We start from the raw sequence: 27653 nt of genomic DNA on the forward strand, positions 1-27653 counted from the left end.
CCGCACAAGAAGCATTCGTCGGGTTTTAAGACCATGCCTTTTGAGCTTAGCCATTTATGGGAACTCCTTTTCTTTTGGTTGCTTCCGGACTCCTTCCCTCGGGAATAACTTAGATTGGTGATTTCCTAAAGATTGTTTCTTCTTCCCCATTGCCTCCAAGGAAACAAATTCAATGAGCCTTTCCACAATTGCAATTGCCCCGACCACATCGGTGACATTCCTTTGATGCAGTTCCTGTTGTGCCCATGACTTCAAGCTATCGAGGAAGTTGAACAGCTTGTTCTTCTCGGATATGTCTTGTATGTCCAATATCGGTGTAGAAAATTGCTTTATGTAGTCCCGAATGGAAGTACTTTAATGGAGTTGTCTCAGCTTCCTTCTTGCCATGAACTCCGTGTTCTCGAGTATGAACTGAGTTATCAACTCCCCCACATCAAGTCCTCCCATGTGTCAAATCGACACTAGCCTTGTTAGACTCTTCCCAACATGTTCACTAATGATTTAAATAGGCGCTCGGGCACTCGCCTAAGCGCTCGACCGAGGCGAGGCGAGGCGAGGCGAGGCGAAGCGAGGCCCGAGTACCTCGTGTGTACACCAGACGACGCGCTTCAATGCGGCGTCGCCTGGGTGCTCGCCCGAACACAGGCGCTGGGCGCTTCGGGCAAGCGCCCGATTCAATTAGGCGAACCGAACCAGTTTAAGGCTAGTTCGATTCATAGTTTCTTACCTCAAAAGCCATGCTTCACACCCACACGACCTCGAGGAACCCTAGCACTGCTTCTGCCTCCGCCGCCGATGCTTTGTACCGCTACCTTTGCTGTAGACGCAACGGACCGAGCCTTCCTTTGTTGTTGACGAACGAGTCTGACAACCCCCATAGCTTCCTTCCGTTGTCGCTTCCTTTTATCATCGAGAGAGAGGACTACAGGTTCCTCCACCACCGACGGACGCCCTTTGGAGATTCCATCGCTATCGCTGCTGCTGTCCATAACTTTCACCGTTGTCGTCGCTGTTATCCGCAGCTTCCGTTGTTGCCGCTACTATTGTCTGCAACTTCCCTCGCTATTGCTGCTACTACTATCCATAGCTTCCGCCACTGCCGCTATTGTCGTTCACAACGCTACCACAACTATCTTAAACTAATCCTCCGACGCTACTGCTATCTCCCTCTATTACTGTTAACATTTTTTTCTCCCACCTCTAACTTTAAGTAATATACTATTAACAGTATATTTTTAATTTAATATCATATTTTAATTTAAATAATTATATTTTTAATTATATTATATATTTTTTATATTTTAAAATTTTAGAGAATATTTTTTTCTCCCCCTCTAACTTAATTAATATACTGTTAACAGTATATTTTAAATTTAACATCATATTTTATTTAAATAATTATATTTTAAATTATATTATTTTTTATATTTCAATATTTCAGAGGACCTCTCTTCACTCGGGCGAGTGCCTAGAGCCTTGAGCGTTTTGGGACCTTGGCGCTTTTTGACGCCTAGCACTTTTTAAATCACTAGTATTTACCACTAAAGTTTTGCATCCCTATTCAAATACATGGTTTCTATCAAAACTTTAGTTTCTTCAATCGAGCCTCGTAGCTCGAAAATACTATTCAATATCGAACAAGAAATTCTCAAACTCCTTTGCGTCCCTGGCACCCCCATAGCAATGCAACTCGGGTGCCCTCAAGTTTTGTGCCAGAGCAACGTGAGTGTTGCTCCCTCTCGCATTCAGAGCCCTTGTCAGCAATGTAATCCTAGACGTGAGTTCTGCCATAACTTCGTGTAGGTGTTGCATGAAGTCTTTGGTGTCTTCCGTTAATTAATCTACTCGGGACTCAACCTTGTCAATCCAAGATTCCGCCTCCTTTTGTGAGTTCTCTATCCCAAGATGTCTTCGTTAGCCTCAGTAGAGTTCCTCTAGACTCGCTTCAAGAATGTCAAGGCTGGTTTCCACAGTTGTAAGCCTCTCCTAGTGGCTTCTTTTCCCAGTTGATGCTCCGGGTTGCACTTCCTCCACTTGTGGAGAACAATCAACTTCTCGCTTGTTTTGTTCGCTATCGCGCTCCTCTTGAGCGACACTAATAATTTAAGAGCAAGTTTGCAACTTGCAACCCACCTGCGATTGCTTAGGGCAATAGTCCAACTTGTTCCATCTTGCTCGATTCTCCACGATGCTTAGTCACGGCAAGATTGCGAAACTTTCATTGTTTGCTCGAATTGCTTACCCGCTCTGATACCACAATGTCATGGACTTAGCTGGAATTGCCTAAGTCGTAAGATACCCTTACGTTATTCGTTCATAAAGGGTCAGCCTAGTTGTAACCTCTTATAGGTCTCGAAGGACTTATAAAAGAGCAAACTGATTAGTTTGAAAGCGAGCAGCGGACAAATCCCGACATCTCACGAAGCGGACAACTTTACAAGCAATTTAGTAAACACTTGGTGTGCAAGAGAGAAAAGAGAAGGAGAAAACAAGGACTTTAGAAGGCATACGAATAGTCGTAAGTCTGCAAACAACTAACTACTCACTGGGTGTCGGGGGTGTTGGCAAGTTCCTGTAGGCTTAACGTACGAACTTGTGAATCCAATCAATGCCCAACATTACCCCAAATCCTCGTCCATCCAGGTGCCACTCTAGGGGTTCTAAGGTGCTAAGATGGCTAACGTTTTTCTCTGCACCACATCCTACAAAAAATAGGCCATGGCATGTGAAAACTAAGCCATTTTAGGGTAATTTTGCCCATTCTGGCGAGCGATCGCTCTGTAGTCTCGCAAACTATTTCTGCTTACAGTTTTCAAGCAAAACACACAAACGAGGCAAAACATGCTGCCCAAACATATGTACAAGCAAATAAAAGCGACGAACGATTCGTTGACAAAGGTGTTGCAGGTGCGAGACAATCATCCATGACAATACGTTGATGGTATTAGATATTTGTTATAGAAAGTGGAACAAGAAAATAGTAGAAAAACTTACTAAGACTAAATGGTGGAATTTTAAAGATGATAAGGCAAGGGTTTTTAAGAATAGAATGGAAAGGAGGACGACTTACAACTTGGAAGGGGATAATATTAATATTATTTGGACTATGATAGCTAATAAGATTAGGAGCTTGACAAAGGAGGAGATCCTTAATTAAACCAGAGGTAGAGGTATAGCTTTAAGAGAGAGTTGGTGGTGGTGCAAGGAAGTTCAAAAAGCAATTTTTACTAAAAGATTATGTTTTAAACATTGATAAAATTATAAAAATGAGAAAATATTTAAAAGATATAAAGTGTCTAAAAAAGAGGCTAAAAAAGCATATATAAAGCTTGTAATAATTTTTTTAATAAATTAGGTACTAAAGATAGTGAAAACGATATTTATTAAATTGTTAAAGGTAGGAAAAGAAAGTGCAAGAATTTAGGTAATATTAGACGCATTAAAGACGAAGATCAAGGAATAGTTGTTGATGATAATGAAATTATAGAAAGATGGATAAAATATTTTTATAAATTATTTAATGAGCATTCCACACAAGGCTTAACTTTAACGATAAATAATAGTAGATTTAATAATCATATATTTGTTCGTAAAATTAGAGCTAGTGAAGTAAAAGAAGCTTTAAAAAATATAAATATAATTAAGAGTATAAGATCTGATGGTATCCCTATCAAGATTTGGAAAAGTTTAGGGGACAAAGGAATAGCTTAGTTAAATAGCTTATTTAAGGAAATTATGAGATTCAAAATGATGCCTAATAAATGAAGAAAGAGTTTTATAGTACTAATTTATAAGAATAAAGGTGATATTCAAAACTGTTCTAACTATATATGAATTAAAATCATGAGCCATACTATAAAACTTTAGGAAAGAGTTACGAAACTAGGATAAGGCTTGAAATAAATATATCTAAAAATCAATTTAGTTTTATGCCTAGAAGATCAATCATTGAAGTTTTTCATTTATTAAGTCAATCAATGGAAAAGTATAAAGAGAAAGAAAGACTTGCATATGGTTTTTAACTTTTAATTAACTTAGAGAAAGTCTATGATAAAATTCCTAGAGATATAGATATATTATGATAGGTTAAAAAATAAAAGTATATCCACTAATATAAGTACTAGTGTTAAAACTATATGGAGTATGTCTAGTGAATTCTAGAATAGATTATATCAAGGATTTGTATTAAATCTCTACATTTTCATTGATAATGAATGAACTTATTAGTCATTTATAAGATAGACTTCTTTAGTCGTTAGTGTATATTATTTGCTGATGATATTATCTTACTTGATGGAAGCCTAAGTGAAATAAATTAAAAACTTGAGTTACTGAGGCAATCCTTAGAAGCTAAAGATTTTAGATTAAATAGGACTAAAACTGAATATATGATATACAATTTTAGTAATATTAGGAATAGGTAGGAGAATATAGTTAAGTTGGATGGACAAGAAGTTTTATATCTTGGATCATTTATTCAATAAGATTGAGAGATTGATGAAGATATTATTCTTACTGTAAAATCAGAATGATTAAAATGGTAAGGGGTATTAGGAGTCTTATGTGATCAATTAATACCTTTGAAATTAAAAGAAAAATTTTAAAAGACAATTGTGAGATCAACAATACTTTTATGATTCTTAGTGTTCGGTAGTTAAAAAATAACATATACAAAAAGTGTTGCTGTGATGAGAATGTTGAGATAAATATATGGAACTACTAGGACAGAAAGGAAAAGAAATATTTTTATTCGTGAACAATTAGGTATCATTTTGATAGAGGATAAGATGAGAGATAATCGCTTAAGACGGTATGGGCATATGCTTAAGAAACCTACAAATACAGTAGTTAGAAGAAGTGAAATGATTAATGTTAGTAGTAAACGGAGAGACAAAAGAATATCTAAAAAGACTTAAATAGAAACAATAAATAAATATTTAAATACTTTAAACTTAACTAAGCATACAATTTTTTACAGATCTTAATGACAGTCAAAAATCTATGTAGCCAACCCCAAATAGGTGAGACTTACAACTTTGTTGTTGTTGTTATTCAGGGATATTTTTTCCTTCAAATGAGAAGCTCAAAGCATCGAGTTTTCTCAACTCACAAGCCCTTTTTGGTAGATCTCACTCCTTACTCTCTTTTTCTTTGCAGATGAGGCTCCAATCAACTCTTTTATACTTGGCTCTTAAAAAATTATAGCTGCATTTTCCTTCCAAAAAGAAAAAAGTTCACCAAGAAATTGCCCATTCATAACTTACGAACACAAACTTGTCCACGTGCTCACGTAGCTCAATGCAACCATCTTGGTTTTAAATATAAAGTGTAGCAACATAAAATATTTAAGTACAAGGATTTAAGTATTTAAGTACAAGGACTTCCTTAAAATATTTGAAATTAAAGCCTCTTACTATGCAGAACAGTTCCTTTTAATCCAGCACTACACCTTACATGACTCCCATACAGTAACTTTACCATAAATTATTTGGTCTTCCACCATCCTGAGACCAACATATCAAGACTCGATATTACTTGCATTATAAAAGCATATCAATTCAAAAAAAAATCATCTTATCAGCAAGAAAAAGCAGCAATTTTTACTATAAAATAAGAGTAAATTTTTGTTTTACTAATTTTCAGCTAGCACACTGAATCTAGGTTTACTAGGGTGTGACAGTCACAGGTTCATGAAGTTGAAAATTCAACAAAGAGCTCGTCAGAGGTAATATGTCAACTGAAATAAACAGGAGATCTTATGTGAAAGAAGTGTACCTGAAGTTGTTGATGGACTTGTTCAAACTTTGATTCCTGAAAACACAAAACAGTTATCAAAACATATTAAAATTATAAACACAAAAAAAAAAGAGAGAACCTGCACAAAGCCTTGAGAACAATGAACCAGCTGCCCACCTGCTCATGTAGTGCCTCTCTTAGATAGGTAACCAGAGTTGCTCTAGATGATTCAACTGATTTTAGGTGTTCAATGCATTCTCCTAGTCTGCCATGCTGTGTCTGCAACTCCGCAACTACTTCAGATCCATTGGAATTCCCTATCATACATATGATAAAACAAAAAGAAAGATGAAACACATCACAAAAAGAGATATCAAGTGGATTAGTATGCGTTGAAATATATTGCTCAACAAACATCCACCTTTAAAGGAGTCATATTACCACGAAACATGAAGACATATTTACTCAAGCATACATATAAATCGATCTTTTTATAGTCATGAAACAAAATTGCAATTTGAAATGAATTGTTTTATCTTTGGTGATAAAACTAGGGGAAACCTAGTACATTGAATGTAATCTACAATGGAAAAAATAATATAAAACAAATTAAGATGAATTCAGAGTAAACAAATTATATTGGAGAAGATAGAGATCAAACTTTAAAGTTTAAACCAACATCTGCCGTACCGAAGCGTACCGCCCGTACCGGGCAGTATGTACCGGTCCAACAGGTTATCAGTACACGGACTAAGGTTCGCAATACCGTACCGTACCGGTATTTTGACCTGGGCTCGGTACCGGTACGGTACGGTATACCGAGCGGTACACCCAGGTGTGCCGAGCGGTACACCCAGACGTACCGAGTACTGTACAGTGCTACAGTGCACTGCTACAGTTCTACAGTGCACTCGGACCGGTACGTACTGCCCGTACCGGGCGGTACAGTTCGGTACGGCAGACCCTGACACGAACCGCCCGGTACCGCTATAATGCTACAGTACTATACTGTAATACTGCTACAGTATAAAAATAAAAAAATTATTCGGTACACCATGGCGTACCGTTTGGTACGCCCTGATGTACCGCCCGGTACACCGGTACCATACCGTACCAAGCCCGGGTCGAAATGCCGGTACGGTACAGTACAGCGAACCTTAGTTTAAACTATCCAAATATTTCATATGAAAACACAGTCAGCTGTGGAACACAACTCCAAAAAGAGAGTTTTAAGGAAAACATAAAGAACTTTAAGACTGATTGTCAACTTCACATCAACACTAGAAAAACAATATGCCTAATCAATAAATTGAGACAAGGGAAAGGCTTGACTCTTTAGCTTTATGTATTAGAATCTCCAAACCGAAACAAAAAAGTTAGTTTCTGATAAAGTTAGTTTCCGAAAGATTAAATCCATGAGAAAATTTTAGATGTCAACTGTCAAGACCCTATGAGAAATCCAACTTAGGAGACTGAACATGAATAGTTGATCAAAGGAACCAAAGAAAGAAACAACACAATCCAAATCAAAGGCTTACAGAGAAAGAATTCTTTGATAGTGAGAAGCCAGACCACAAATTTAATTTTCTTCACAAATACCTTTGACTCAAGTACCCTGCAACATAGAAGAGAGGTGCTAAAAGTATGGGCTCCTATCCAGTAACCACTTTTCTGCAAGAGAAAGTAGCACCTGCAAGAAAGAACAAAAGCAGAAAGAATGGGAGAGGGAATGGAGGGTTGGGAGGGCACGAGAAAGGAGAGGGGGGGGTGGGGTGTTGGAGAGAGAGAGTTTTCAAAGTCGTAGAGAAAAAACTAATCTTATAAGAGAAAAACTTGTAAGAGAAACTTCTAGAATTTTCAAAATATTGGCTGTAATAGGTATAATTAGCTAAACCTCTACTCAGGGACTATGGAACACCAATAAAACTCACGAAAGGAGTATTTTGACAGACTAAACCAGCTAATTAGAAAAGATGAAATCTTTCTTAAAATAACTAAAAACATAGAAAAAGTTTCAAATTTAGAATACGGTTGACCTAGACTATTTTCTCCTTCTTAGAGTTGCTTAGGACTGCCATGGATGGTCAAATCCTAGTTGGGCTGAATCTGATTCCAATTAAAGGTCCTACAATTATACATAAGTTATGACTCTAGCTCAATTCAAAATAAGAAACAATCTTCAGACTTTGTCGAATCCTTCTGGTAGAAGTTGGCCCAGACCTAGATGAAAAGATTTCATGCTAGTTAGCAACTAATGGAATAGTATCAAGCCCTTCAGAATGACTAAAAAAATCCAAATAAAGCCAATTCAACCATACTAAACTCTAGCCCTAGATGACTTGTTACAGTGGTTGAGCAAGCTAGGGCTAATGCAGCATCTCATATTACTTTTTGACTAATGCAGTGATTTAAAAATTGTTAGGCGCCAATAGGCACTAAGGTCCAAAAACGCCCGAGGCGCTAGGCGCTCGCCCGAGCGAAACGAGCCGCTAAAATATAAAAATATATAATATAATTAATAAATATAATTATTTAAATAAAAAATATGATATTAAATTAAGAAAATCTTATAAAATCACAATATCACATTAACAAAAAGTCTCAAAATTCAAAACAATAACAATAATTTTAAATAAAATAAAAAATAGCAATATTAAAATCAAAATAATATATTATTAATCTAATAAATAAAAAATATTGTTACTAGTATACGGTTAACAGTATACTATTAATATACTGTTAACAGTATACTATCGAGTCGATGTGAGAAGAGTGAGTAAGAGTAAGACAACAGCGGCGAGCAGCGGCAGCAAGAGCAGTGACAATAGCAACAAGCAACGATAGTGCCAGCGGCAATGGTAACGATAGTGCCAACAGTAGCGATAACAAGAGTGCAGCGTAAGAGTAACACCATGGTATGCAATTTCGAATGGTACCGCTGTTAGGACTCTAGCTAGGAGAGTCCTAATTGAGAGAGACATTCTGTTAGGACTCTAGCTAGGAGAGTCCTAATTGAGAGGGACACTCTGTTAGGACCTAACTAGGAGAGTCCTAATTGAAAGGGACATTCTGTTAGGAGGTTTTTTCTTAGAGAAGAATTAGGAGTTGTAAGGGAATAGGAGTCTTGAGTATGAGTCATATTAGGAGTTGGTTAGAAGTAAGAGTCTTAAGTAGGAGCCATATTAGGAGTTAGGGTTTAGAAGCCCTATAAATAGCCATATATATTCCTTCTCTTTTCTTAAGCAATAGATGAATCTTTTCTGCAGCCTTTGAGCAGCAACTTGGAGGGAGGAACCCCTATAGAGTTCCAAGGAGGCCGATCCCCTAAAGAGATCAACCCCAAGTTTAGAATCTGCAAGGGTTCTAACACCTGGTATCAGAGCAGCGTTCTTGGCGTCTCGCTGCCCTTCCACAGCCATCCATCAACCCTCCACAACCATCCAAAGAAATTCTCACAATTGCTTAAAAGATCGTCGCCAAATTCCACCATCATCTCCACCACCGCAGATCAATCTTTGATCTCCCCGTGAATTGCAACAGGTTCTGGTTTCCTACCTTACTGCTGCTGCAATTTATTTATCCCTATCCGAAAATCCAAAAAAAAAAAAAAAATTTCGTTCCTATATTGCTGCAAATTTTCATCGTAAGTTGCTGAAATTTTTCGACGAGAATTCTGCTATCGCAACTTACACCAATTTTCTTGCTGTTACTGTCGAAATTTTCTTGATGGACATCCTTGCTATCATATAAACTGAGATAATGCTGTCAACTCTCTCCTCAAATCTTTCAAATTTTTTGTGGAGATTTCGTCAAGAAACTGCTGTTTCTTCGACGATAATTTTGCTCGTACAAGACAACACAATTCTGCAGCAAACTTTCACTGATTTCTATCAAACCTATACATGCCTTTAACTCGTCAACAAAAGAGAGATCTTAACATCACAGATTTGGAGTCATATACTATGGCATCTGAGGAGGCAATCAATGCTAAATTTGAAGCCTTTGAGGCACGAATGGAGAATAAGATTTGGACTCTCCTTACCGAATTCAGTTTGGGCCGACCACCAAGCCCGAAGAAATCACATCAAGGAGAGAGCTCTAACCAATCACATCATGCCCAAAGAGATGACTTCCAAGAGAGGGGAGGCTCTATGACCGACCCCAACTATTCGCGCATGAGAGTGGACTTCCCTAGATGGGAAGAAGGAGACCCAATTGGTTGGATCTCGCGCGCTGAGCGATATTTTCGGTACCATAAAACTGCGGATGCATCCATGGTGGAAATTGCAGCTATACATCTTGAAGGGGATGCCATACAATGGTTTGACTGGTTTGAACACACTTATGGAGCCCTTTCATGGCGACAATTCAAAGAAGGACTACTGATCCGCTTCGGACCAACTTATTACGAGAACATTGACGGACAACTAGCAAAGATCCAACAAACCTCCACCATTCAGGAGTACCAAACCAGGTTTGAAAGATTATCTAATCAAACTCGTGATTGGTCTGAAAAATAGTTATTGGGGACTTTTATTGAGGGCTTAAAGCCGAAGATCCGGGGAGAAGTTAAGGCGCGACAACCATACACGCTTATGGCAGCCATCTCTTTCGCACGACTTCAAGAGGAGAGATTGAACCATGAAGCCCGGAGGACAAGGATCACTCCACGACCTACAATACTAAAGCCCTCAGCCCCCCCTACCATCAACCGAGTCCCTGCACCGAAAAGGTTAACAAGAGAAAAACTTCGGGAGCGATCTGCGAAGGGGTTATGTTGGCATTGCGACGAGCCGTGGAGCCGCGAGCATCGCTGTAAAAAAGGTAGACTTCTTATGATTGAACCAGTAGAAGAAGAGGTCATTGAACATCTAGAAGAGAGCCTTGAACATGAAGAAGAAGACATGGAAGAAGAGCCACAGCCGACCGACATTACGGTACACACACTAGCCGGCTATTCAAATCCGCAAACGATGAAAGTTGGAGGCCTTCTCAAACAACAGCCGATCACTGTTCTCATCAACACGGGTAGCACTAATAACTTCCTGAATAGTAAGGTTGCTGCTCGGATGGCACTGCATATTGAAGGTTGCAGCAAGTTCGATGTAAAGGTTGCCGACGGTAGAATCCTAAAGTGCGACCAAAGATGCCCGCAGGTGAAACTATTACTACAAGACCAAGAAATTATCACCGATTTTTTCCTCCTACCAATCAATGACTATGAGGCAGTGCTTGGTATAGAATGGCTGACTACACTAGGTGATGTCTCTTGGAACTTTTCTAAATTAATTATGAAATTCTACTGTAAGGGCAAACAGATCATCCTACGCGGGAAGCGCGGAAGCAACGTTACCACTGTTTCGACCCAACGAATGGAGAAAGTTTTACACAAGGTAAATGGTGCCTTTTTTATGCACCTCCAGCAGCAACCAGAGGGGAAGAAAATAGAATTTGAAGATCAAAATCTTGCCCAATTGCTTACTGAATTTGCCGACATATTTGCCGAACCGCGCGGTCTTCCTCCTTCTCTGCAACATGACCATCGAATTCCAATCCTTTCGGGCAAGCCACCAGCGAACACTCGACCATACCGATATCCTCACCTCCAGAAAGATGAAATTGAAAAGATCGTAAAGGAGATGCTTGAAACAGGGGTGATTCGACCAAGTTGCAGCCCCTATTCCTCACCGGTGCTACTTGTACGCAAGAAGGACGGAACTTGGCGGATGTGCATCGACTACCGAGCTTTAAATGGCATCACCGTCAAGGACAAATACCCAATACCAGTGGTGGATGAACTTCTTGATGAATTGAAAGGAGCTCGAGTCTTCACGAAATTGGACCTCCGATCCGGTTACCACCAAATTCGGGTATGTAACGATGACATTCCAAAAACTGCATTTCGCACACATGATGGCCATTATGAATTCTTGGTAATGCCTTTTGGACTCACTAATACTCCTTCAACCTTTCAAAGTCTCATGAATGATATATTTCGGAGCTTTCTTCGTAAATTTGTGCTGGTATTTTTCGATGATATTCTCGTTTACAGCCCTTCTCTTGAGACTCACTTTCAGCATTTACGGATTGTTTTGACGACTCTTCGGGAGAATACTCTTTTTGTTAAGCAACCAAAGTGCAGCTTTCTCCAGCAAAAAGTAGAGTACCTTGGGCATATAATATCAGAAGAAGGAGTGGCGGTAGACCCAAAAAAAATTGAGGCAATGCAAGGCTGGCCGAAACCTACAAACGTGAAATTACTGCGAGGGTTCCTTGGACTAACGGGCTACTACCGAAAATTTGTTAAGGACTATGGGAAGATCAGTGCACCACTCACTTCTTTACTGAAAAAAGATGCTTTCCAATGGTCGGACAAAGCCTCTGCTGCCTTCGACAAACTTAAAGCAGCCATGACAACGACGTCGGTGCTTGCGCTACCAGATTTCAATAGACCCTTCATCATTGAGGCCGACGCATCTGGAGTCGGAATTGAAGCCGTTCTCATGCAAAATGGTCGACCACTCGCATACACTAACAAGGCATTATCTCCCTCCCATCAAAATATGTCAGTATATGATAAGGAGATGCTTGCCATTGTACACGCAGTAACGAGGTGGAGACCCTACCTGATCGGCCGGCGATTTCAAATTAAAACTGACCATAAAAGCCTAAAGTACTTTTTGGAGCAAAAGATATCATCCCTTGAGCAACAAAAATGGGTAACCAAACTTCTTGGATTTGATTATGAAATTATTTACAAAAAGGGGAAAGAAAACGTTGTTGCAGATGCACTCTCACGGCTACCTGAACAAGCTAAGGTTTCAGCCATCTCCCTTCCTACCACCGGTCTTCTCGAGGACATTAGGGAAGAATGGAAGAATGATCCAGAGATCAGCAAGATCATAAAAAAATTGGAGGAGGATCCAAGTGCAATAGCCCACTACACCTGGGATTCGAGGGATTTACGCTACAAAGGTCGCATTGTGCTTATACCTGACTCCCCTTGCATCGCAATCATCTTGCATGAAATGCACTCTATACCTTCAGCAGGGCACTCTGGATTCCTAAGAACCTACAAAAGAGTGAAGCAAAATTTTTATTGGAGAGGGATGAAAAAAATTATTGCTGAATATGTGGCACAATGTGATGTATGTCAACAGCACAAGGGTGAAACTGTGGCAAATCCAGGGAAGCTACAACCACTACCCATACCAGACTCAGTGTGGACTGACATCTCCATGGACTTCATTGAAGGCTGCCATCTTCCAAAGGTAAAAGCACGATTCTCGTGGTGGTTGATCGACTTACGAAATATGCTCATTTTTGTGCTGTGAGAAATCCCTACACTGCTGCTAGTATTGCTCAGATTTTCATAGAAAATATTGTTAAACTGCATGGGATGCCAAGGTCCATCGTAAGTGATCGTGACAGGATCTTCACTAGTAAATTTTGGACCGAATTATTTCAGTTACAAGGCACCAAACTCAAGATGAGCACAGCATATCATCCACAAACTGACGGCCAAACAGAGGTGGTAAATAGGTGCTTAGAGACGTACCTCCGGTGTTTCGCTAGCGACCGACCAAAAGAGTGGGCAAAATGGCTTCCTTGGGCCGAATGGTGGTATAATACTATATATCATTCATCTACAAAATGTGCCCCTTATGAAGCATTGTATGGTCGACCAGCACCTGTGATTCCAAAGTATGTAATTGGCTCGGCCAAGGTAGATCAGGTTGACCAAGAATTGATTGATAGGGACAAACTCTTACAACTGTTAAAAGATAATCTCTCTACCGCTCAAGCCAGAATGAAGCAGCAAGCCGACACACGACGAAGTGAAAGAGAATTTTCAGTGGGAGATTGGGTTTATCTTCGCCTACAACCATACAAGCAACTCTCTATCAACACTCGAGCCTCCATGAAGCTATCCCCACGTTTTTATGGGCCCTATCAGATCACAGAGCGTATTGGAGCCGTGGCATACAGACTTAAATTACCTGAAGATGCCAAAATTCACCCTGTCTTCCACGTATCATGCCTAAAGCCCAAGTTGGGAGAACACGAGTCACCCCAGATCCAACTGCCCAACACAACTGAGGATGGAGTTATTCAAGCCCAACCACAGGCCATCCTCGATCGCAGGATCGTGATGCGTCGCTGACATCCCTCTACTGAAGTACTAGTGCATTGGAATAATCTACCACTTGAAGACGCCACATGGGAACCATATGAGGAGCTGAAGACCCGGTTCCCTGAGTTCATGGAATCTCAGCCTTGAGGACAAGGCTGATTTGAAGAGGGTGGGTCTATTAGGACTCTAGCTAGGAGAGTCCTAATTGAGAGAGACATTCTGTTAGGACTCTAGCTAGGAGAGTCCTAATTGAGAGGGACACTCTGTTAGGACCTAACTAGGAGAGTCCTAATTGAAAGGGACATTCTGTTAGGAGGTTTTTTCTTAGAGAAGAATTAGGAGTTGTAAGGGAATAGGAGTCTTGAGTATGAGTCATATTAGGAGTTGGTTAGAAGTAAGAGTCTTAAGTAGGAGTCCTATTAGGAGTTAGGGTTTAGAAGCCCTATAAATAGCCATGTATTCCTTCTCTTTTCTTGAGCAATAGATGAATCTTTTCTGCAGCCTTTGAGCAGCAACTTGGAGAGAGGAACCCCTATAAAGTTCCAAGGAGGCCGATCCCCTAAAGAGATCAACCCCAAGTTTAGAATCTTTAAGGGTTCTAACAACCGCCCGGTACGGGCGATACGTACCAGTCCGACGACATACCGGCATGCGAACCATCCGCTACCGGACAGACCGTGCTACAGTAAGAGGAAATCGCTCAGTAAACCCTAGTGTACCGCTCGGTACGCCAATACCGTACCGTACTGAGCCAACCTCGAAGCACCGGTACGGTATGGTATTGCATACCTTGAGTAACACCGATGCTGCTGACTGAGAGTAGCGATAGCGATAGCAGCGAGCAACAACAACGGGAGCGACAAGCAGCGATAGTAGCGACGAGCAGCGACAGCAGCGGCGAGCAACGATAGTGGCAGTGGCAGCGGAGAGCAGCGACAATGGAGAGAGGCAACGACAGCGGAGAGGAAATGTCGACAGCAAAATCGTGAGCAGGGTTAAGGTTGGGAAAGTCGCGAGAGGGATGTTGTGAGGCTGATATTGATGCTTTAGTGGTTCGATTAAACCAACTAAAGCACCGGGGTCGCCTGGTTTAACCCGGGCGCTCGCCTAAGCCCAGGCGCCGGGCGCTTCGGGCGAGCGCCCAGGCGGTGCCTCTTTGAAGTGCTCGGGCCTTGCCTCGCCTCGCCCGAGTGCCTATTGAAATCACTGGACTAATGTGATCCAATCTAGATCTTTGAATCACCCAATACAAGCTAATTTTATAGTAGGAATGGTCTAATGATGTTCTAGATTAAGCTAACGAGGTTTGTGTAGGATGTGAATTGCAACAAAGTCCCCAAGCTAGTGATGTTGAACCTTGTGGTAGCAATGCTTTTGTAAATATCCTTTTAACATGATAGGCCAATATTAATAGCTCAGTTGTGCCTCTAAGTTGACTTAGGAGAACATGTCCTTATGTTGCATCTGTTGCAACGGGGATCTGGCATGCATTATGACATTTAAATTATATACTAAAAAGAATCAGATTGACAGTACCTTTGGAGGACTGACCCAAACATATAAATTCTTTTGAAATCATATTCAGATCCATCCGTTAAAATCCATGATAATTTTAGCCTTATATATTTTAGGACTATGCCTTCAACTGCCATTGAAATCAAAATTATAAGGAAAAAACCAAGTACCGAAACTTGTTTTTCTGAGTGTTATTATTTTGGAAGAGAGAGGTTGTTAAGTATTCGGAACTTAGATGAGGGAGAAATTCTCTTGAAGGCAGCAAAATCCTTTACTCTACTTAGTTTAACGACGGAAGATGCCCATATTCTATATCTCACTTCCAACAAAAGATTGCGCCGAGAGAGATTCTCTCGAAGGCAGCAAAATCCTTTATTTTACTTAGTTTAAGTGCAAAAAATGCCCACATTTTGAATCTCACTTCCAGAAAAAGATTGAGCCGAGGGCTTGTCAGATAAAACCCTTCCGAATATCAAGTTAGTATGTGTCATATTGCGTCGAGGGTTTATCCAACCAAACCAATCTAACAGTCAAGTTAGCATGCGTCCATGGAAGTCTAAAGCCCATAAGTGTTAGTTTACCTAGTTTTCTATGAAAACATACATGAGATGTCACTTTATATATCCTTGTACTTATAACTGCCATAAATACTCTCTTTAGATGCATACTCAATCTTCATCATCTTTGGTAGCTGAAGTGGCATGTTGGATTCCAGCTAGATTCCATGTGTCGAGTTCCAATTTGCCGGAAATAATGGCCATATCAGGCTCTTTAGAAAGGTAACATAATAACCAAAGCCATTAACTTTTCTCCACTTTTGATGTCAATCAGAGTGATGAATTAGAGTCTGAATCAGGCACAATTTGGTATGTATTTTCTGAGCATATAGGATACTGCCTTGCGGACCTGCAGAAGTTATTTTCAAATGGCTGATTAGGGCCAGATGATCGTGGTGTGCTGGACTACAGGACTGTTGCAGGCAGAAATTTTCTTCACCTTGCAGTAACTTGGGACTGAGTGAAATAAATCAGATGCTGGATTTTTGTTCTTCTTCATCCCAAATACCTTGACAATTCAATAATGAGAACTTATGTGATCATCTAATCTATCCAGTAAGGACCATAGTGTGATTACATGGTTATAATCTTACTTGGCAAGTTTGTGTTACTACTTCAAATTGGTTGTTGATGCCTCTGATTTGATTGTCGAATTGTGTAATCGTTTGAATCACCATGTCCTTGAGATCTTCATCCTCGTCTTAAGTGTCAATGGAGTAACAAATCAATTTCACAATAGGCTGCTTATCATAACCAAGCACTTATATAACAGTGAGTCAATATGTGTTATGAATGGTTGTCCTTAGACCTCGCAATCATTGTTTTGGGCTAATTTTGTAATGGAGGACCTGGAATTATTGGATGAGTTATAGGATTTCTCAGTGTAATGTTTTGGGTGCAAATTGTAGTCATCAGCTTCATATGCTTAGTTTGTTCCTCCTTGGACTTGTGCTGGTTGGGAGCTACTTGAAACCTGTAATATCAAGAAACTGCTGAAATAATAGGGTACTCTCCAGTGATGCTTAGATAACTGAGATCTCTACCCTGATGGGTTCTTCAATCAATAATCACTGCAGTAGCCCTTTCATATTCTCAATAAGGGTAACATAGTTGCAAGAAGTGTAGGATAAAAATTCACAAAAAATGTTGATCGATACTAAAATGTACAAAAGTATCAATCTAGTAGTCACAACTTACATCCAACCTTTGTAGTAAGGCAAAGGGGTTAGATGACTATGGTGCACACTGCATACCATGTATCCATGGAGGTGGTTATAAAAAATAATCAACATGGAGCACCATAGGGAGCAAATGAAGAGTGCAGAGAATAGGAAATTTATAGGATGAGTTTCTTATTGGAGAGTGCTATTCTTTGGGGGAAAGTAGCACTTCCAAGAGAGAATCAAGAGAAATGACAAGAGCGAGGATGGGATGATAGAGAAAAAGAGAGAGATGGAAAAAGACGAGAGAGAACTGAATTTATTGCAAATAAGGGATAGTATCTAATGATATGCCTAAGGGCTTACATACTCATACATAGTTGTGGAGAGAATTAATCTCATCATCTTCCAATGCGTTAGTTTTTGCTGGCACTAATCAGCTTTTGTTGTCTCAACTTTGAAGTTTATTGGAACAGATTATTATTATTATTATTGGAAAAGATTAATTTAAAGTGATAATTAATAATTGTAATTATTATTATTATCAGTGATTTAAAAAGACGCTCGGGCGAGGCGAGGCGAGGCCCAAGCGCCTCGCTTCACTTCCAGGCGACGCGCTTCAAAGAGGCGCCGCCTGGGCGCTTCGGGCGAGCGCCTGGGTTAAACCAGGCGACCGAACCAACGTTTTAGGTCTGGTTCGGTCTCCGGTGCTTTAGTTGGTTCAATCGAACCAACTAAAGCACCGATATCAGCTGTCGCTGCCCAACCCTAACCCTGCTCGTTGTCGCTGTCGCTCCCGCTACTCGCCGCTCCTGCTCTCGCTCCCGCTCCCGCTGCTCGCTGCTGTTGTCGCTGTCGCCGCTCCCGCTGCTCGCTACTGTTGTCGCTGTCGCCACTCCCGCTGCCACTATCGCTACCGCTTCCTTTTTTCTGTCAACACCCCCTTACACTCCTCTTCCTTCTTCTCCTTCTGTATACTGTTAACAGTATACTAATAATAGTATTTGTATTTATTAGATTAATAATATATTATTTTGATTTTGTATCTTAGATTTTTTTAATTTAATAGCATATTTTTATTTAAAATTTTAAATAATTATATTTATTAATTATATTTTATATTTTTTATATTTTAGCGCCTCGCTTCGCTCGGGCAAGCGCCTAGCACCGCCTCGGGCGTTTTTGGACCTTGGCGCATTTTGGCGCCTAACGCTTTTTAAATCACTGATTATTATTTCAACTGAAATTTCATAGATATTATTGCTACTGTCAAGGACTGCAATTTTGGCACCGGACCCATTTTGTTGCTGTGATCGAACCAGTACGTACCGAAAGAGAAGAATAGGCACAGTGGAGGGAAGAGAAGGAAGAGGAAAAAAGAAGAGGAGGCGACGAAGGAAGATGAGGAGGAAACGGAAGAAGTGGAGGAACAAGGTGAGGTGGTGGAGGAAGATGAGGAAGAAGGAAGAAGAGGATGGAAGAAGGGGAGGCAGTGGAGGAAGAAGAAGAAGAGGAAGGAAGAAGGGGAGGTGGTGGAGGACGAGGAGGAAGAAGAAGGAAGAATGTCAAGATGAGAATTTAGAATGTTAAGATATAAGTATGAAAAAAAGTCCTAGGGAGATTCTCTCTTGAAGGGTGAGAAATGTCCAGAATACAAAAAATAAAAGAAACAAAAAGGATCCAACTATTAAAGCATTATATAATAAAATGAAGCTATGTGTAAAGCAAACAAAAATGTCTCACCAACAGAGTAAACAAGAATAAAAGTAGTTCTCAAGCAAGCAATTCAGAAGCCAAACATGCACTGAGAAAAAGCAAGGGTAGAAAACTTAGCTCCAAAAGGCAACCATAAGCAAAGCTTAAAGATAGTACACTTCTGATAACTAAGGTCTAGGCTCTGAATAAAGTCAACTATTTGTTAATGATGTCCAATTTTTCATGCATGTAATTTTGTCATTTCATATCTATTTATGGAAGCTAATAAAATAGAGTTCTTTCAAAAGAGAAACTGGGATTTTAAAGTGTCCTTATAGGTAAGATCTTACATCTTTAGAAGTTTCCAAACTAGCAGTGCTCAGAAAGATACCTTCCTACAAAATAAAGTTACATTCATATGTCAACTTCTTTTTTTAGTTTTCATTTTTGTACATACGGTTTTTTGGTTATCACCTCCACAAATATTCAATCTAGAACATATTCAAGATAAAGAGACAACTTAACCACTAGGCCGAAGTCCTGTTAGTAATCCATTTGTCAGATGAAATCAATCTACAGAGGTTATTTTATGCCCATAGACAGCAGAGTGATATGGTCGAAACCTTGTAATTCAGAACAAGAATAGTATAAAACATATTTGTATTATCAATTATTTTATTGGCCCTAGAGTAGGACTAAAAAATTTGCTAGCCTCATGATGCAATAAATTTGCAGAATTCTAAGAAACTGTAGAAAGGAAGTAAACTATCATGTCGACTAAGTATTTGATGTATTTCCACTTTGTATGAAAGTCTAAGAGTCATTCAACTTACAGTCATTTCCATGTTCCTTATGCACTTTCTCGATATAGTTAATGGCAGCTTGATAATTTCCAAATAAAGTATCTTCATCAAAGGGAAGACCATAAACATGATTATAGCCTGAAATGAGCTTCTCCAGCTGTTCCCCAGCAGGCTGTTTCTATCAATGGCAAACATGCAGATGGTGATGCATGTAATCTTAATTAACAGCTCTAGTATATAAAATATGGCATTGCACAAACATTTCAGCATGGCAAGATACACATTAGACTAAATGTTTGAAATCCTTACCAACTTGTATGTAATGCCCTTCTCATTTCTATTTTTATTATCAATATTTCTTCCGAAGACATCATCCTTAAGAACTTGCCCATGAGAGCCAAAGACTTTGCGTTCTTCCCATATGTCAATCTGATGATATTTAGAAGAATCAAAAGGTGGCTGATTAAAATTTTAGGTTGAAATAAAATTTTGCAAATGAATGAAAAATTGGTAACAAAACAAACAGTTTTATGTAGAAGGCCTATTAAACAAATGACACATCATAGAATAATTTTCATTCTTATATATTTTGCAATCCAAGCCCGGCACATAAGACTACCGCTAAGATATGGTCTAAGGAGAAGTGTAACCTTGCCCTTGCAAGCAAAGAGGCCATTTCCATGACTCAAATACTAATCACCCAAGTCACGAAAGAGCAACATATCATGATAACAGCCTTAGCAATCCAAGTGAGAACCAAAGAAACACTACAATCGATCAAACAATTGTACATAAATAAAAACTAGGCATTCAGTTGAATGAAATGACATCCATAACATAGTGTTGCCAAATACTGAATTGCAAGAAAGATGTACAACATAGACTTGATCGCCAAGCATGTCTGAAATCAAAAGTTTATATGAACAATGCACCTTTAGCATCGAGAACCTTCTATTCCCATCATTCAAAAGGAAACATCTCTATATAAATACAAATGTTAATCTAATCCTACTTTTCTTCTACTAATAAATTCTTTCTCCTGTCTACTGCTTGTGTTATAATCTGATAGGTATTTTTGATATCATATAAAGTGAAGACTTGGATCACAAATCTCAACATGTATATGTAATGAACTGATAGTTTATGGCTCATGGCACTTGACCTAGTTAGAACTTGGATCACAAATCTCAGCATGTATATGTAATGAACTGATAGTTTATGGCTCATGGCACTTGACCTAGTTGTTGGATTCAAAAGCTTGATGCTCTAGGGATAGTGATATCTAATCAATTGATAATTTGTACATAACCAAGGATCCAACAAGATACAAAGACAAATAACCATGAGAACATAATTATTTCTAGCCAAAACAATTGGATGAACCCTGATCTGCAGTTAGAGGGATCATGTTGAGGAAAGACTGCTTAAAAAAGGTCGGCCCGACTGTTAAGCAGTTAAGAAACAGGTACAAAAAACAGTTTACGCAGCTAAGATGAACATGTCGAGGTAGATGTGCGGAATTACCTATGAAGACATAAAAAGATATTTTCATGAATAATTAGGTATAACCCCAACAAAGAATAAAATAAAGGTGCATCATCCAAAGAAGAGACTATCAATATTGTGGTTGGATGAGATGAATCCAGTAGTATTAGTGGTGTGATAAGAGGAAAAAAAGTTGCCCAAGAGAACTTTAGTAGTATCAATAAAAAAGGATGTGACTGCTCTTGATTTAACTAGAGATATTGCCTTGTACGATGCTCAAATCATAAGAATAATATCAATTTAGCTGATCCCAAATAGTTGGGACATTATCATTTGTTGTTGTCAACTTGTCATATTGTTTAAAATAACTAAATCGAGATTGTGTATAAATTATTTTGTATCATTATTAGGCATTTTTCTGGTAGCTTGCTGTCACTTTTATTGCAGTTAAGAAAGGATCAAAAGTTCAAAACAATATAATAAGAATCTGTCTGTTAGTTAATCATTTATTAGGTAGGTCCCTTTTTCAGTTCAGAATCAAATTTAATGGTCAATTTGGGAATATTTTAGTGGCAAAACAATAGAAAGTTAATATAAGACAAAGATGGTGGTTCGATACATTCAGGTATGAATAGGAACAGGCAGCCTTTCCTTTCATTTAAAAGAAAGGGATCCCATTTGGATTCAGATAATAGACTGAATAATCCCACCAGAGAGTTTCTTTTCTTATAAAAGTCTATGAAATCCTGCAGTTGATCAATACCAGACTAAACCAATGAAAGATTTCCTTTTCCTAGAAGTCTTACACTGTAAACAAAATGACATTTAGATGGACTGAATCAAACCTGAAAACTTTAAAGATTTATGTGGTCTCTCACAGACAGGATGCAGCAAGAATACACAATAAGCCCCAGCCATCAAGTCTGAGAGTGGACGTTACTCCTGACAGTTTTTTCTAGTCTATTTAAGTAGAAGTGTCGATACACTAAATCAAGAAATAGAGGGCTTAGGTTGATCTAGAATATGAACCATGAATCCAACTAAAACTAATTGCATATTCCTACAACATTATACATAAACGTCTCCATCAAATAAAGGGACAATCTGCAAATTTGACTTTTGACTTATGGAGGCTTTTGACATCCACCGGAGAAACCCAAAAATATCCTAGTGAGCATAACATGGGGATAATCATAGTAATTACTACTATACATGACAGGCATAAAAGATTGATACTTTAGATCCTCTAGGTGTCTTTTTGGGCTTCTTTTGTGGGAATTATAAAGTATCTCATATTGATATCTGCCACCAAACCAATACTTCTAACTTATTGAAGAAATTATTTAATCTCTAGAATTTAAGAACAATTCTCCTTGATTTGTTATCGCAGCTTGGAGGTGTCTAGCCACCCACATACGAGGTGGATTTTGTTATCTGCTTGATTTGTTATCTGCAATTATTTCTGCAACAATTCTCCTTGATTTGTTATCTGCAATTATTTCTCCTTGATTTGCCACTAATAATTGCAGAAGATGGATTTTGATATTAAACTTGTTTTTCTGTTTCCTTTGATGATTCATATATGTTGGAGCATTTTTCTATGTAAAAGGGTTTCTGAGCATTGTTAGTGCTAGATATTTTGTAGCATATTATTTTTTTTTCTAATTGTTAATTCAATTTTGTACCTTCAAAATTTGTCATTTCAACTAGGTTGTGTCATTGCTAACAGAACACATTCCATGGAACCTATACATAAATTGCAGATACAAGTAATCAATGACAAGCGTAAAATTAAATTAAATTAATTCAACATTATAACTTTATGTCCACCGAAACTGAAAAGTCATGCAACTTCCATAGATCATTAGCAATTTAAATATTAAGTGAACTTTGTTCCTCGATGTTGAATATCTCATCTAACAGTACACATGGTCTGGTAAGTTTGCAACCATGATAACTTCATAATATTGAAGCATTTTAGCAACAGAGAAGAACTGTACAAGATAATACATAATATTTATGGGAGTTACATTTGCTTTTTTCTAGAGTACAGGTTGGGCCAAGTGTGACAATCATTGTGACAGAATTTGGAAGTTAGCCATATATAAGCAGTAACAATTTCCATCAAAGATATCTTATAAGTTAAAATATATTCCTCACACTAATTAAGGATCTTCCTTTAGGTTGTAGTTGTAGCAATGTTCCAAATTCATCTTATGTTACCCTTACTAAAACTAAATTAAAATCCAACAAAACCAGATGTACATGGATAACGTGCACAAAAATCTACAGATATGATACTAAAACTAAATTAAAATCCAACAAAATCAGATATACATGGATAATGCACAAAAATTCTACAGCAACAATTTGTCAGAAATATGTGAAAAATTAGGCATATTTCTACACTATGTAAGTTCCATGTCAGCACCCATCATATGGCTTAAGTAAACAAGAGCTGTTTAATATTCAGAAATATTCACTAGATACACAACCATGAATGACACGTAAGCAAACTTAAATTTGAAACCAACTGTGAATTATAAGTCAGATAAATTTAATTAAAGGTCTTACTACAAGCATGCCAAAGAAAGAGAGAAATAAATTGATTCTACTTACCAATCTTATTACAGTGTTTCTTCCAAACTCACCCCCATTATTAAATACATCATTAAGGGCACCAGGGAGAACTTTCCAGAATTCATTAATAAATTCCAGGCCTTTTCGCCTGCTGTTTTGCAAAATATCATTTGCTAGATATAGAAAGCATATTCGCTGATCTCTTGGAGCGCAATAAAATTGACACTGCCATGTTTCGACAACCTGCTTTGCTTTGTTTCTATGGAAGATACACCAATGTGATAACGCTATTCAAGTTAAGTATACTTAAATTATGAGTGAGGATAATCATGCATACTGCAAATTATGCCTACACAAATATGAAATGAGAGAAAGAAATGAAGACTCTATCCTCACAACTGGACTAGAGAATATTCTTTCTATTACGGGCATAATCATAGCTTTTTTTCCCAAAAAGAGATGCACGCTCACAATTATGTGAAGCTTCTGGCTAAGAGTGAAATCTACTACCAATATGGAACAAATTTTAAATCTTCACTAGCACTATCTAACTTGATCTATTTGTATTTGGATCAACAAATTCAACATTAAGTAAACTAAAAATATGAAGAATGCAAATTCATTAATTTCAATTATATGACAAAATAATAAATAAGCACAAAGGTGTTTAAAAATGCATCCAAAAGGAAGTCACATGAAGTGTTAACTTATTTCTCTCAATGGTGTTGTCTGAAGAAATTATAAAGTACAGAGCAATAATCGAATCAGTCTGATTCTGGTTTCAATAACCTATTAGATTGGTACAATATTAATATATTGGCCAGTATACTGATCCGCACAATCCAGTATCATTGGATTTGGATATGATAAAAAATAATAAATAATGAATGATTTTGTACCATTCTTGAGTTATATGTTTCAACATTAGTGCTTGATCGAACCAGTAAATATCAGTCTGCACCAAAATTTTAAAACTTGGGAGAGACAACTTTAGACAAATTTTACTAGACACATTGATTTATCATTAAAGATCATTTCAGTTATTCTCTTTTGTCATGACTACAAATATAAAAGCACCTGAATAGTGAGAATTTATATGATGGCTTATCTACTTTATTAAATCTCTCTTTTCATCATTAACTAAGAATGTGCCACCAGATACACATTTATTTCTATCTCTAAAAGCAACAACAAATAACACAATTTGTGGCTTTGCAAAGGTGCTCTTCTAATGGTCAACCTAGCACTATGGCAAGGCAACACATGACTACATTATACAGCCTGGGAAAACTTCTAAACATCATGAACATGAAGGTTAGTTCATTAACTGTAAGCTACAAACAACACCAAATATTACAAGTACTACACTGCTATAGTTGACTTGCCAAATGAGTTTACATCAATGAAAATGGAAGGATACTCTCTATACTCTGTTGTGTGTTGTTGAGCTTGACAAGCTTGTCGACCAAAATCTGCCCATTAAACGAACTGTTCATTGTTCCTGCCCTATATTTTGAAAGTTAAATATGACAACCTGCAAATATGGGTAGATCAAATAAAAAGCATATCAACATGAACTCTTAGTAAACATGTATATACTTCTTAAATAAATTCAATAAGAAAGAATTTAAACCAAATCAAGCCAGTTTAAACCAGCATATCAACAGCATTTAACAACAATGCTCTTATAAAACCTCCAAAACCAAAACACACCATGCCACTTAAATCATGTTTTCAGAAGGTCTCCTTCAAGAAACCAATTGGAGCACAGATCATTATCAGAATCATCTTCTATAGGGGCCTTTGCAATTAGCAAAGACACTTTAATCATAGACCAACTAAGCCAAAGAGAAGCTAATAATTCCATGATGCCTTTCTCTATTTATATTCTTCTTACAATAATGGATATCCATTGGATTTTTTGGAAGTCTTACAATGTTGCCTATTCTTACAATAATTGATGCCAATTTGTCCACCTATAAGTGAACTATGAAGATGTTCCATATACCTTGCTATTATAAATCTAATGTAGTATTTACAGCCTTGCCTCAAAGCATTGATACAAGAGAGCCCCGACTTGACTACTAACTACTTGAAGATAACTTGTTCTGCAAGTTCATAATGCTGCCCATCAAGCATGAACATGGACATAGGACTCAAACACAACACGACAAGAATACACACAAATGGCAAATCTTACAGAAGTAGGACACAAGATGACATGCACATCGAAATGAAGGCATGCTTTGATACATTATTGCGAATTTAAACTGTATATAGCAAATTATGATCATCAAATGTTAAACTGAAGAGAAGCATTACAACAATTATATAAGCAGCAAATGTTCACAAAATCACTTCGAACCCAAACATAAAACATTGAGTAAATTATAAATCCAAATCGTGTACATATTGCCATATGTTTAACACATCCTGAAGTCAATTTTAAATGACTTAAATGTCCTCTACTCATTAATAATTTTAAGTATAGATGGTAAAAGAATCCTAATATATTCTGAACTATCCAGCACTTGTCCAGAAGTGTTCCACATGTATCAATGCCCAACATGCATATGACACAGAAACAACAGGCATTATTTGGAAGTGTTTATGCTTCATAAAAAGCTGCTGAGTAGGTTAATAATTAGCAGCCAAAAGCTTCTATGCAGTAGTGAAGGAAGGTCCTAGATACTATGCTACATAAAAGCTTCCCTTCCACAATATTTAAGTCATTTCCATATATTTTACATGCATCCTTCTTCATGTATATCAAATATTTGATGCGTCCAGCGTATCATGAAATAATCAGATTCAACAGTAGAGATGAAAGGTTTGCAGATTTATCTTTACTTACACAACAAGTAGAATAATACCACTAAGACAACCCACAAAAAGATAGGTAACAAGCTCAGATGGTAAACATTCAACCTCTAATGAATCTGACAACTGTTTTATACTGAGGTCAACTTTACTGCCCCAAGTGAATAGGTCAAAGTTACCCTTTTTCAGTATATCTAAAGCAAATCAAGTCCTAATTATTAAGCTAAATAAGTCAAAGTTACTTATCAGTATATCTAAAGAAAATCAAGTCCTGATTATTGAGCTAAATAATCAAACACCAAATAAACTTGAAAGTATATCATGCCGAAAGACTCCAAAATAAAATGTCAAAACTGGTACTTTCCACGAAAGATATCACTCACCACCATTGATATTAAAACTAAAGATAAAAAGAAACCTCTTTTACAAGAGGATTACTAAGAATTCGCATACAAACATAAAACTAAAAAAGAAACTAGTTCAACAGAAAACGAAGGAGAACAGAACCCTCGATCCACAAAACCACAGGCAATCCGACCTGCAGAATCTATTGCGGCCTGGCGAGGCTAGAGTAGCCTGTCGAGGAAAGAAAAAGCCCAGTGGATCGACGCATTCTCCTCCTGCGCTTCTTCACGATATCCAAAGGTGGGTCGGGGGAGGAAGAATTAGGGCTCCTCGCGTCTTAATTAGTTCCCCTTCTTTGTTACGGAGAGGGAAATAATTCGCTGCTTCGTCTTTGTCAGTGACAAAACAACTACTTGCCACTCTGCTCGAAGACGCCTGTGGGTTTTGACGTCGCGAAGGCAAGGGAATGCGAAGGGAATGGATTCAAGTCGGGCTCCAAAAGACTTGTGAGATAAGACCATCGACTTGTCCGTGCTCCTCCCCCTTTCCTTTCTTCCTACCATGGTTCCCTTCTTTTATCTTCCTAAAATAGCCTTACGTGTTCCAAATCATCGTCATCAACGCGGGGGTGAAAATGGGTAATGTCCGACAGCAGCCGAATAATACTCCGACGGGGCCCGTGTTCGGTAGTCGGATCCGTATCTGGGCCGAATCCGGATTCGGATGCATAGGCCTAGTAGCCATGCTTTCTAGATATAAAAAACGAATTTGTTTTGGACGAATTTTGGGAAGGAAAAAAAAGACCACCTACCCTTTTTCTCTC

The 27653-nt window shown here is 38.2% G+C and overlaps 1 protein-coding gene across 2 annotated transcripts in view; it reads right to left on the bottom strand.

The window, feature by feature from the left end:
- LOC135587695 (UPF0400 protein C337.03-like) overlaps positions 1–27366 on the bottom strand; it is a 51504-nt gene extending 24138 nt beyond the window's left edge. Inside the window, exons 1-7 of one of the 2 annotated variants that reach the window (XM_065079376.1) lie at positions 27024–27366; positions 25086–25199; positions 23705–23952; positions 19910–20029; positions 19631–19772; positions 5914–6053; positions 5776–5811 (exon numbers count right to left, since the gene is read on the bottom strand). In XM_065079376.1, the coding sequence (XP_064935448.1) occupies positions 5776–5811; positions 5914–6053; positions 19631–19772; positions 19910–20029; positions 23705–23952; positions 25086–25161 (762 nt within the window). In that variant the 5' untranslated portion in view covers positions 25162–25199; positions 27024–27366. Of the gene's footprint in view, positions 1–5775; positions 5812–5913; positions 6054–19630; positions 19779–19909; positions 20030–23704; positions 23953–25085; positions 25200–27023 lie in introns of both variants that reach the window. The other variant, XM_065079375.1, reaches the window with a different exon arrangement.
- Between the last annotated feature and the right edge of the window lie 287 nt (positions 27367–27653).

This window comes from Musa acuminata, chromosome BXJ1-8, assembly GCF_036884655.1.
Source record: "Musa acuminata AAA Group cultivar baxijiao chromosome BXJ1-8, Cavendish_Baxijiao_AAA, whole genome shotgun sequence".
Classification (NCBI taxonomy): Eukaryota; Viridiplantae; Streptophyta; class Magnoliopsida; order Zingiberales; family Musaceae; genus Musa; species Musa acuminata.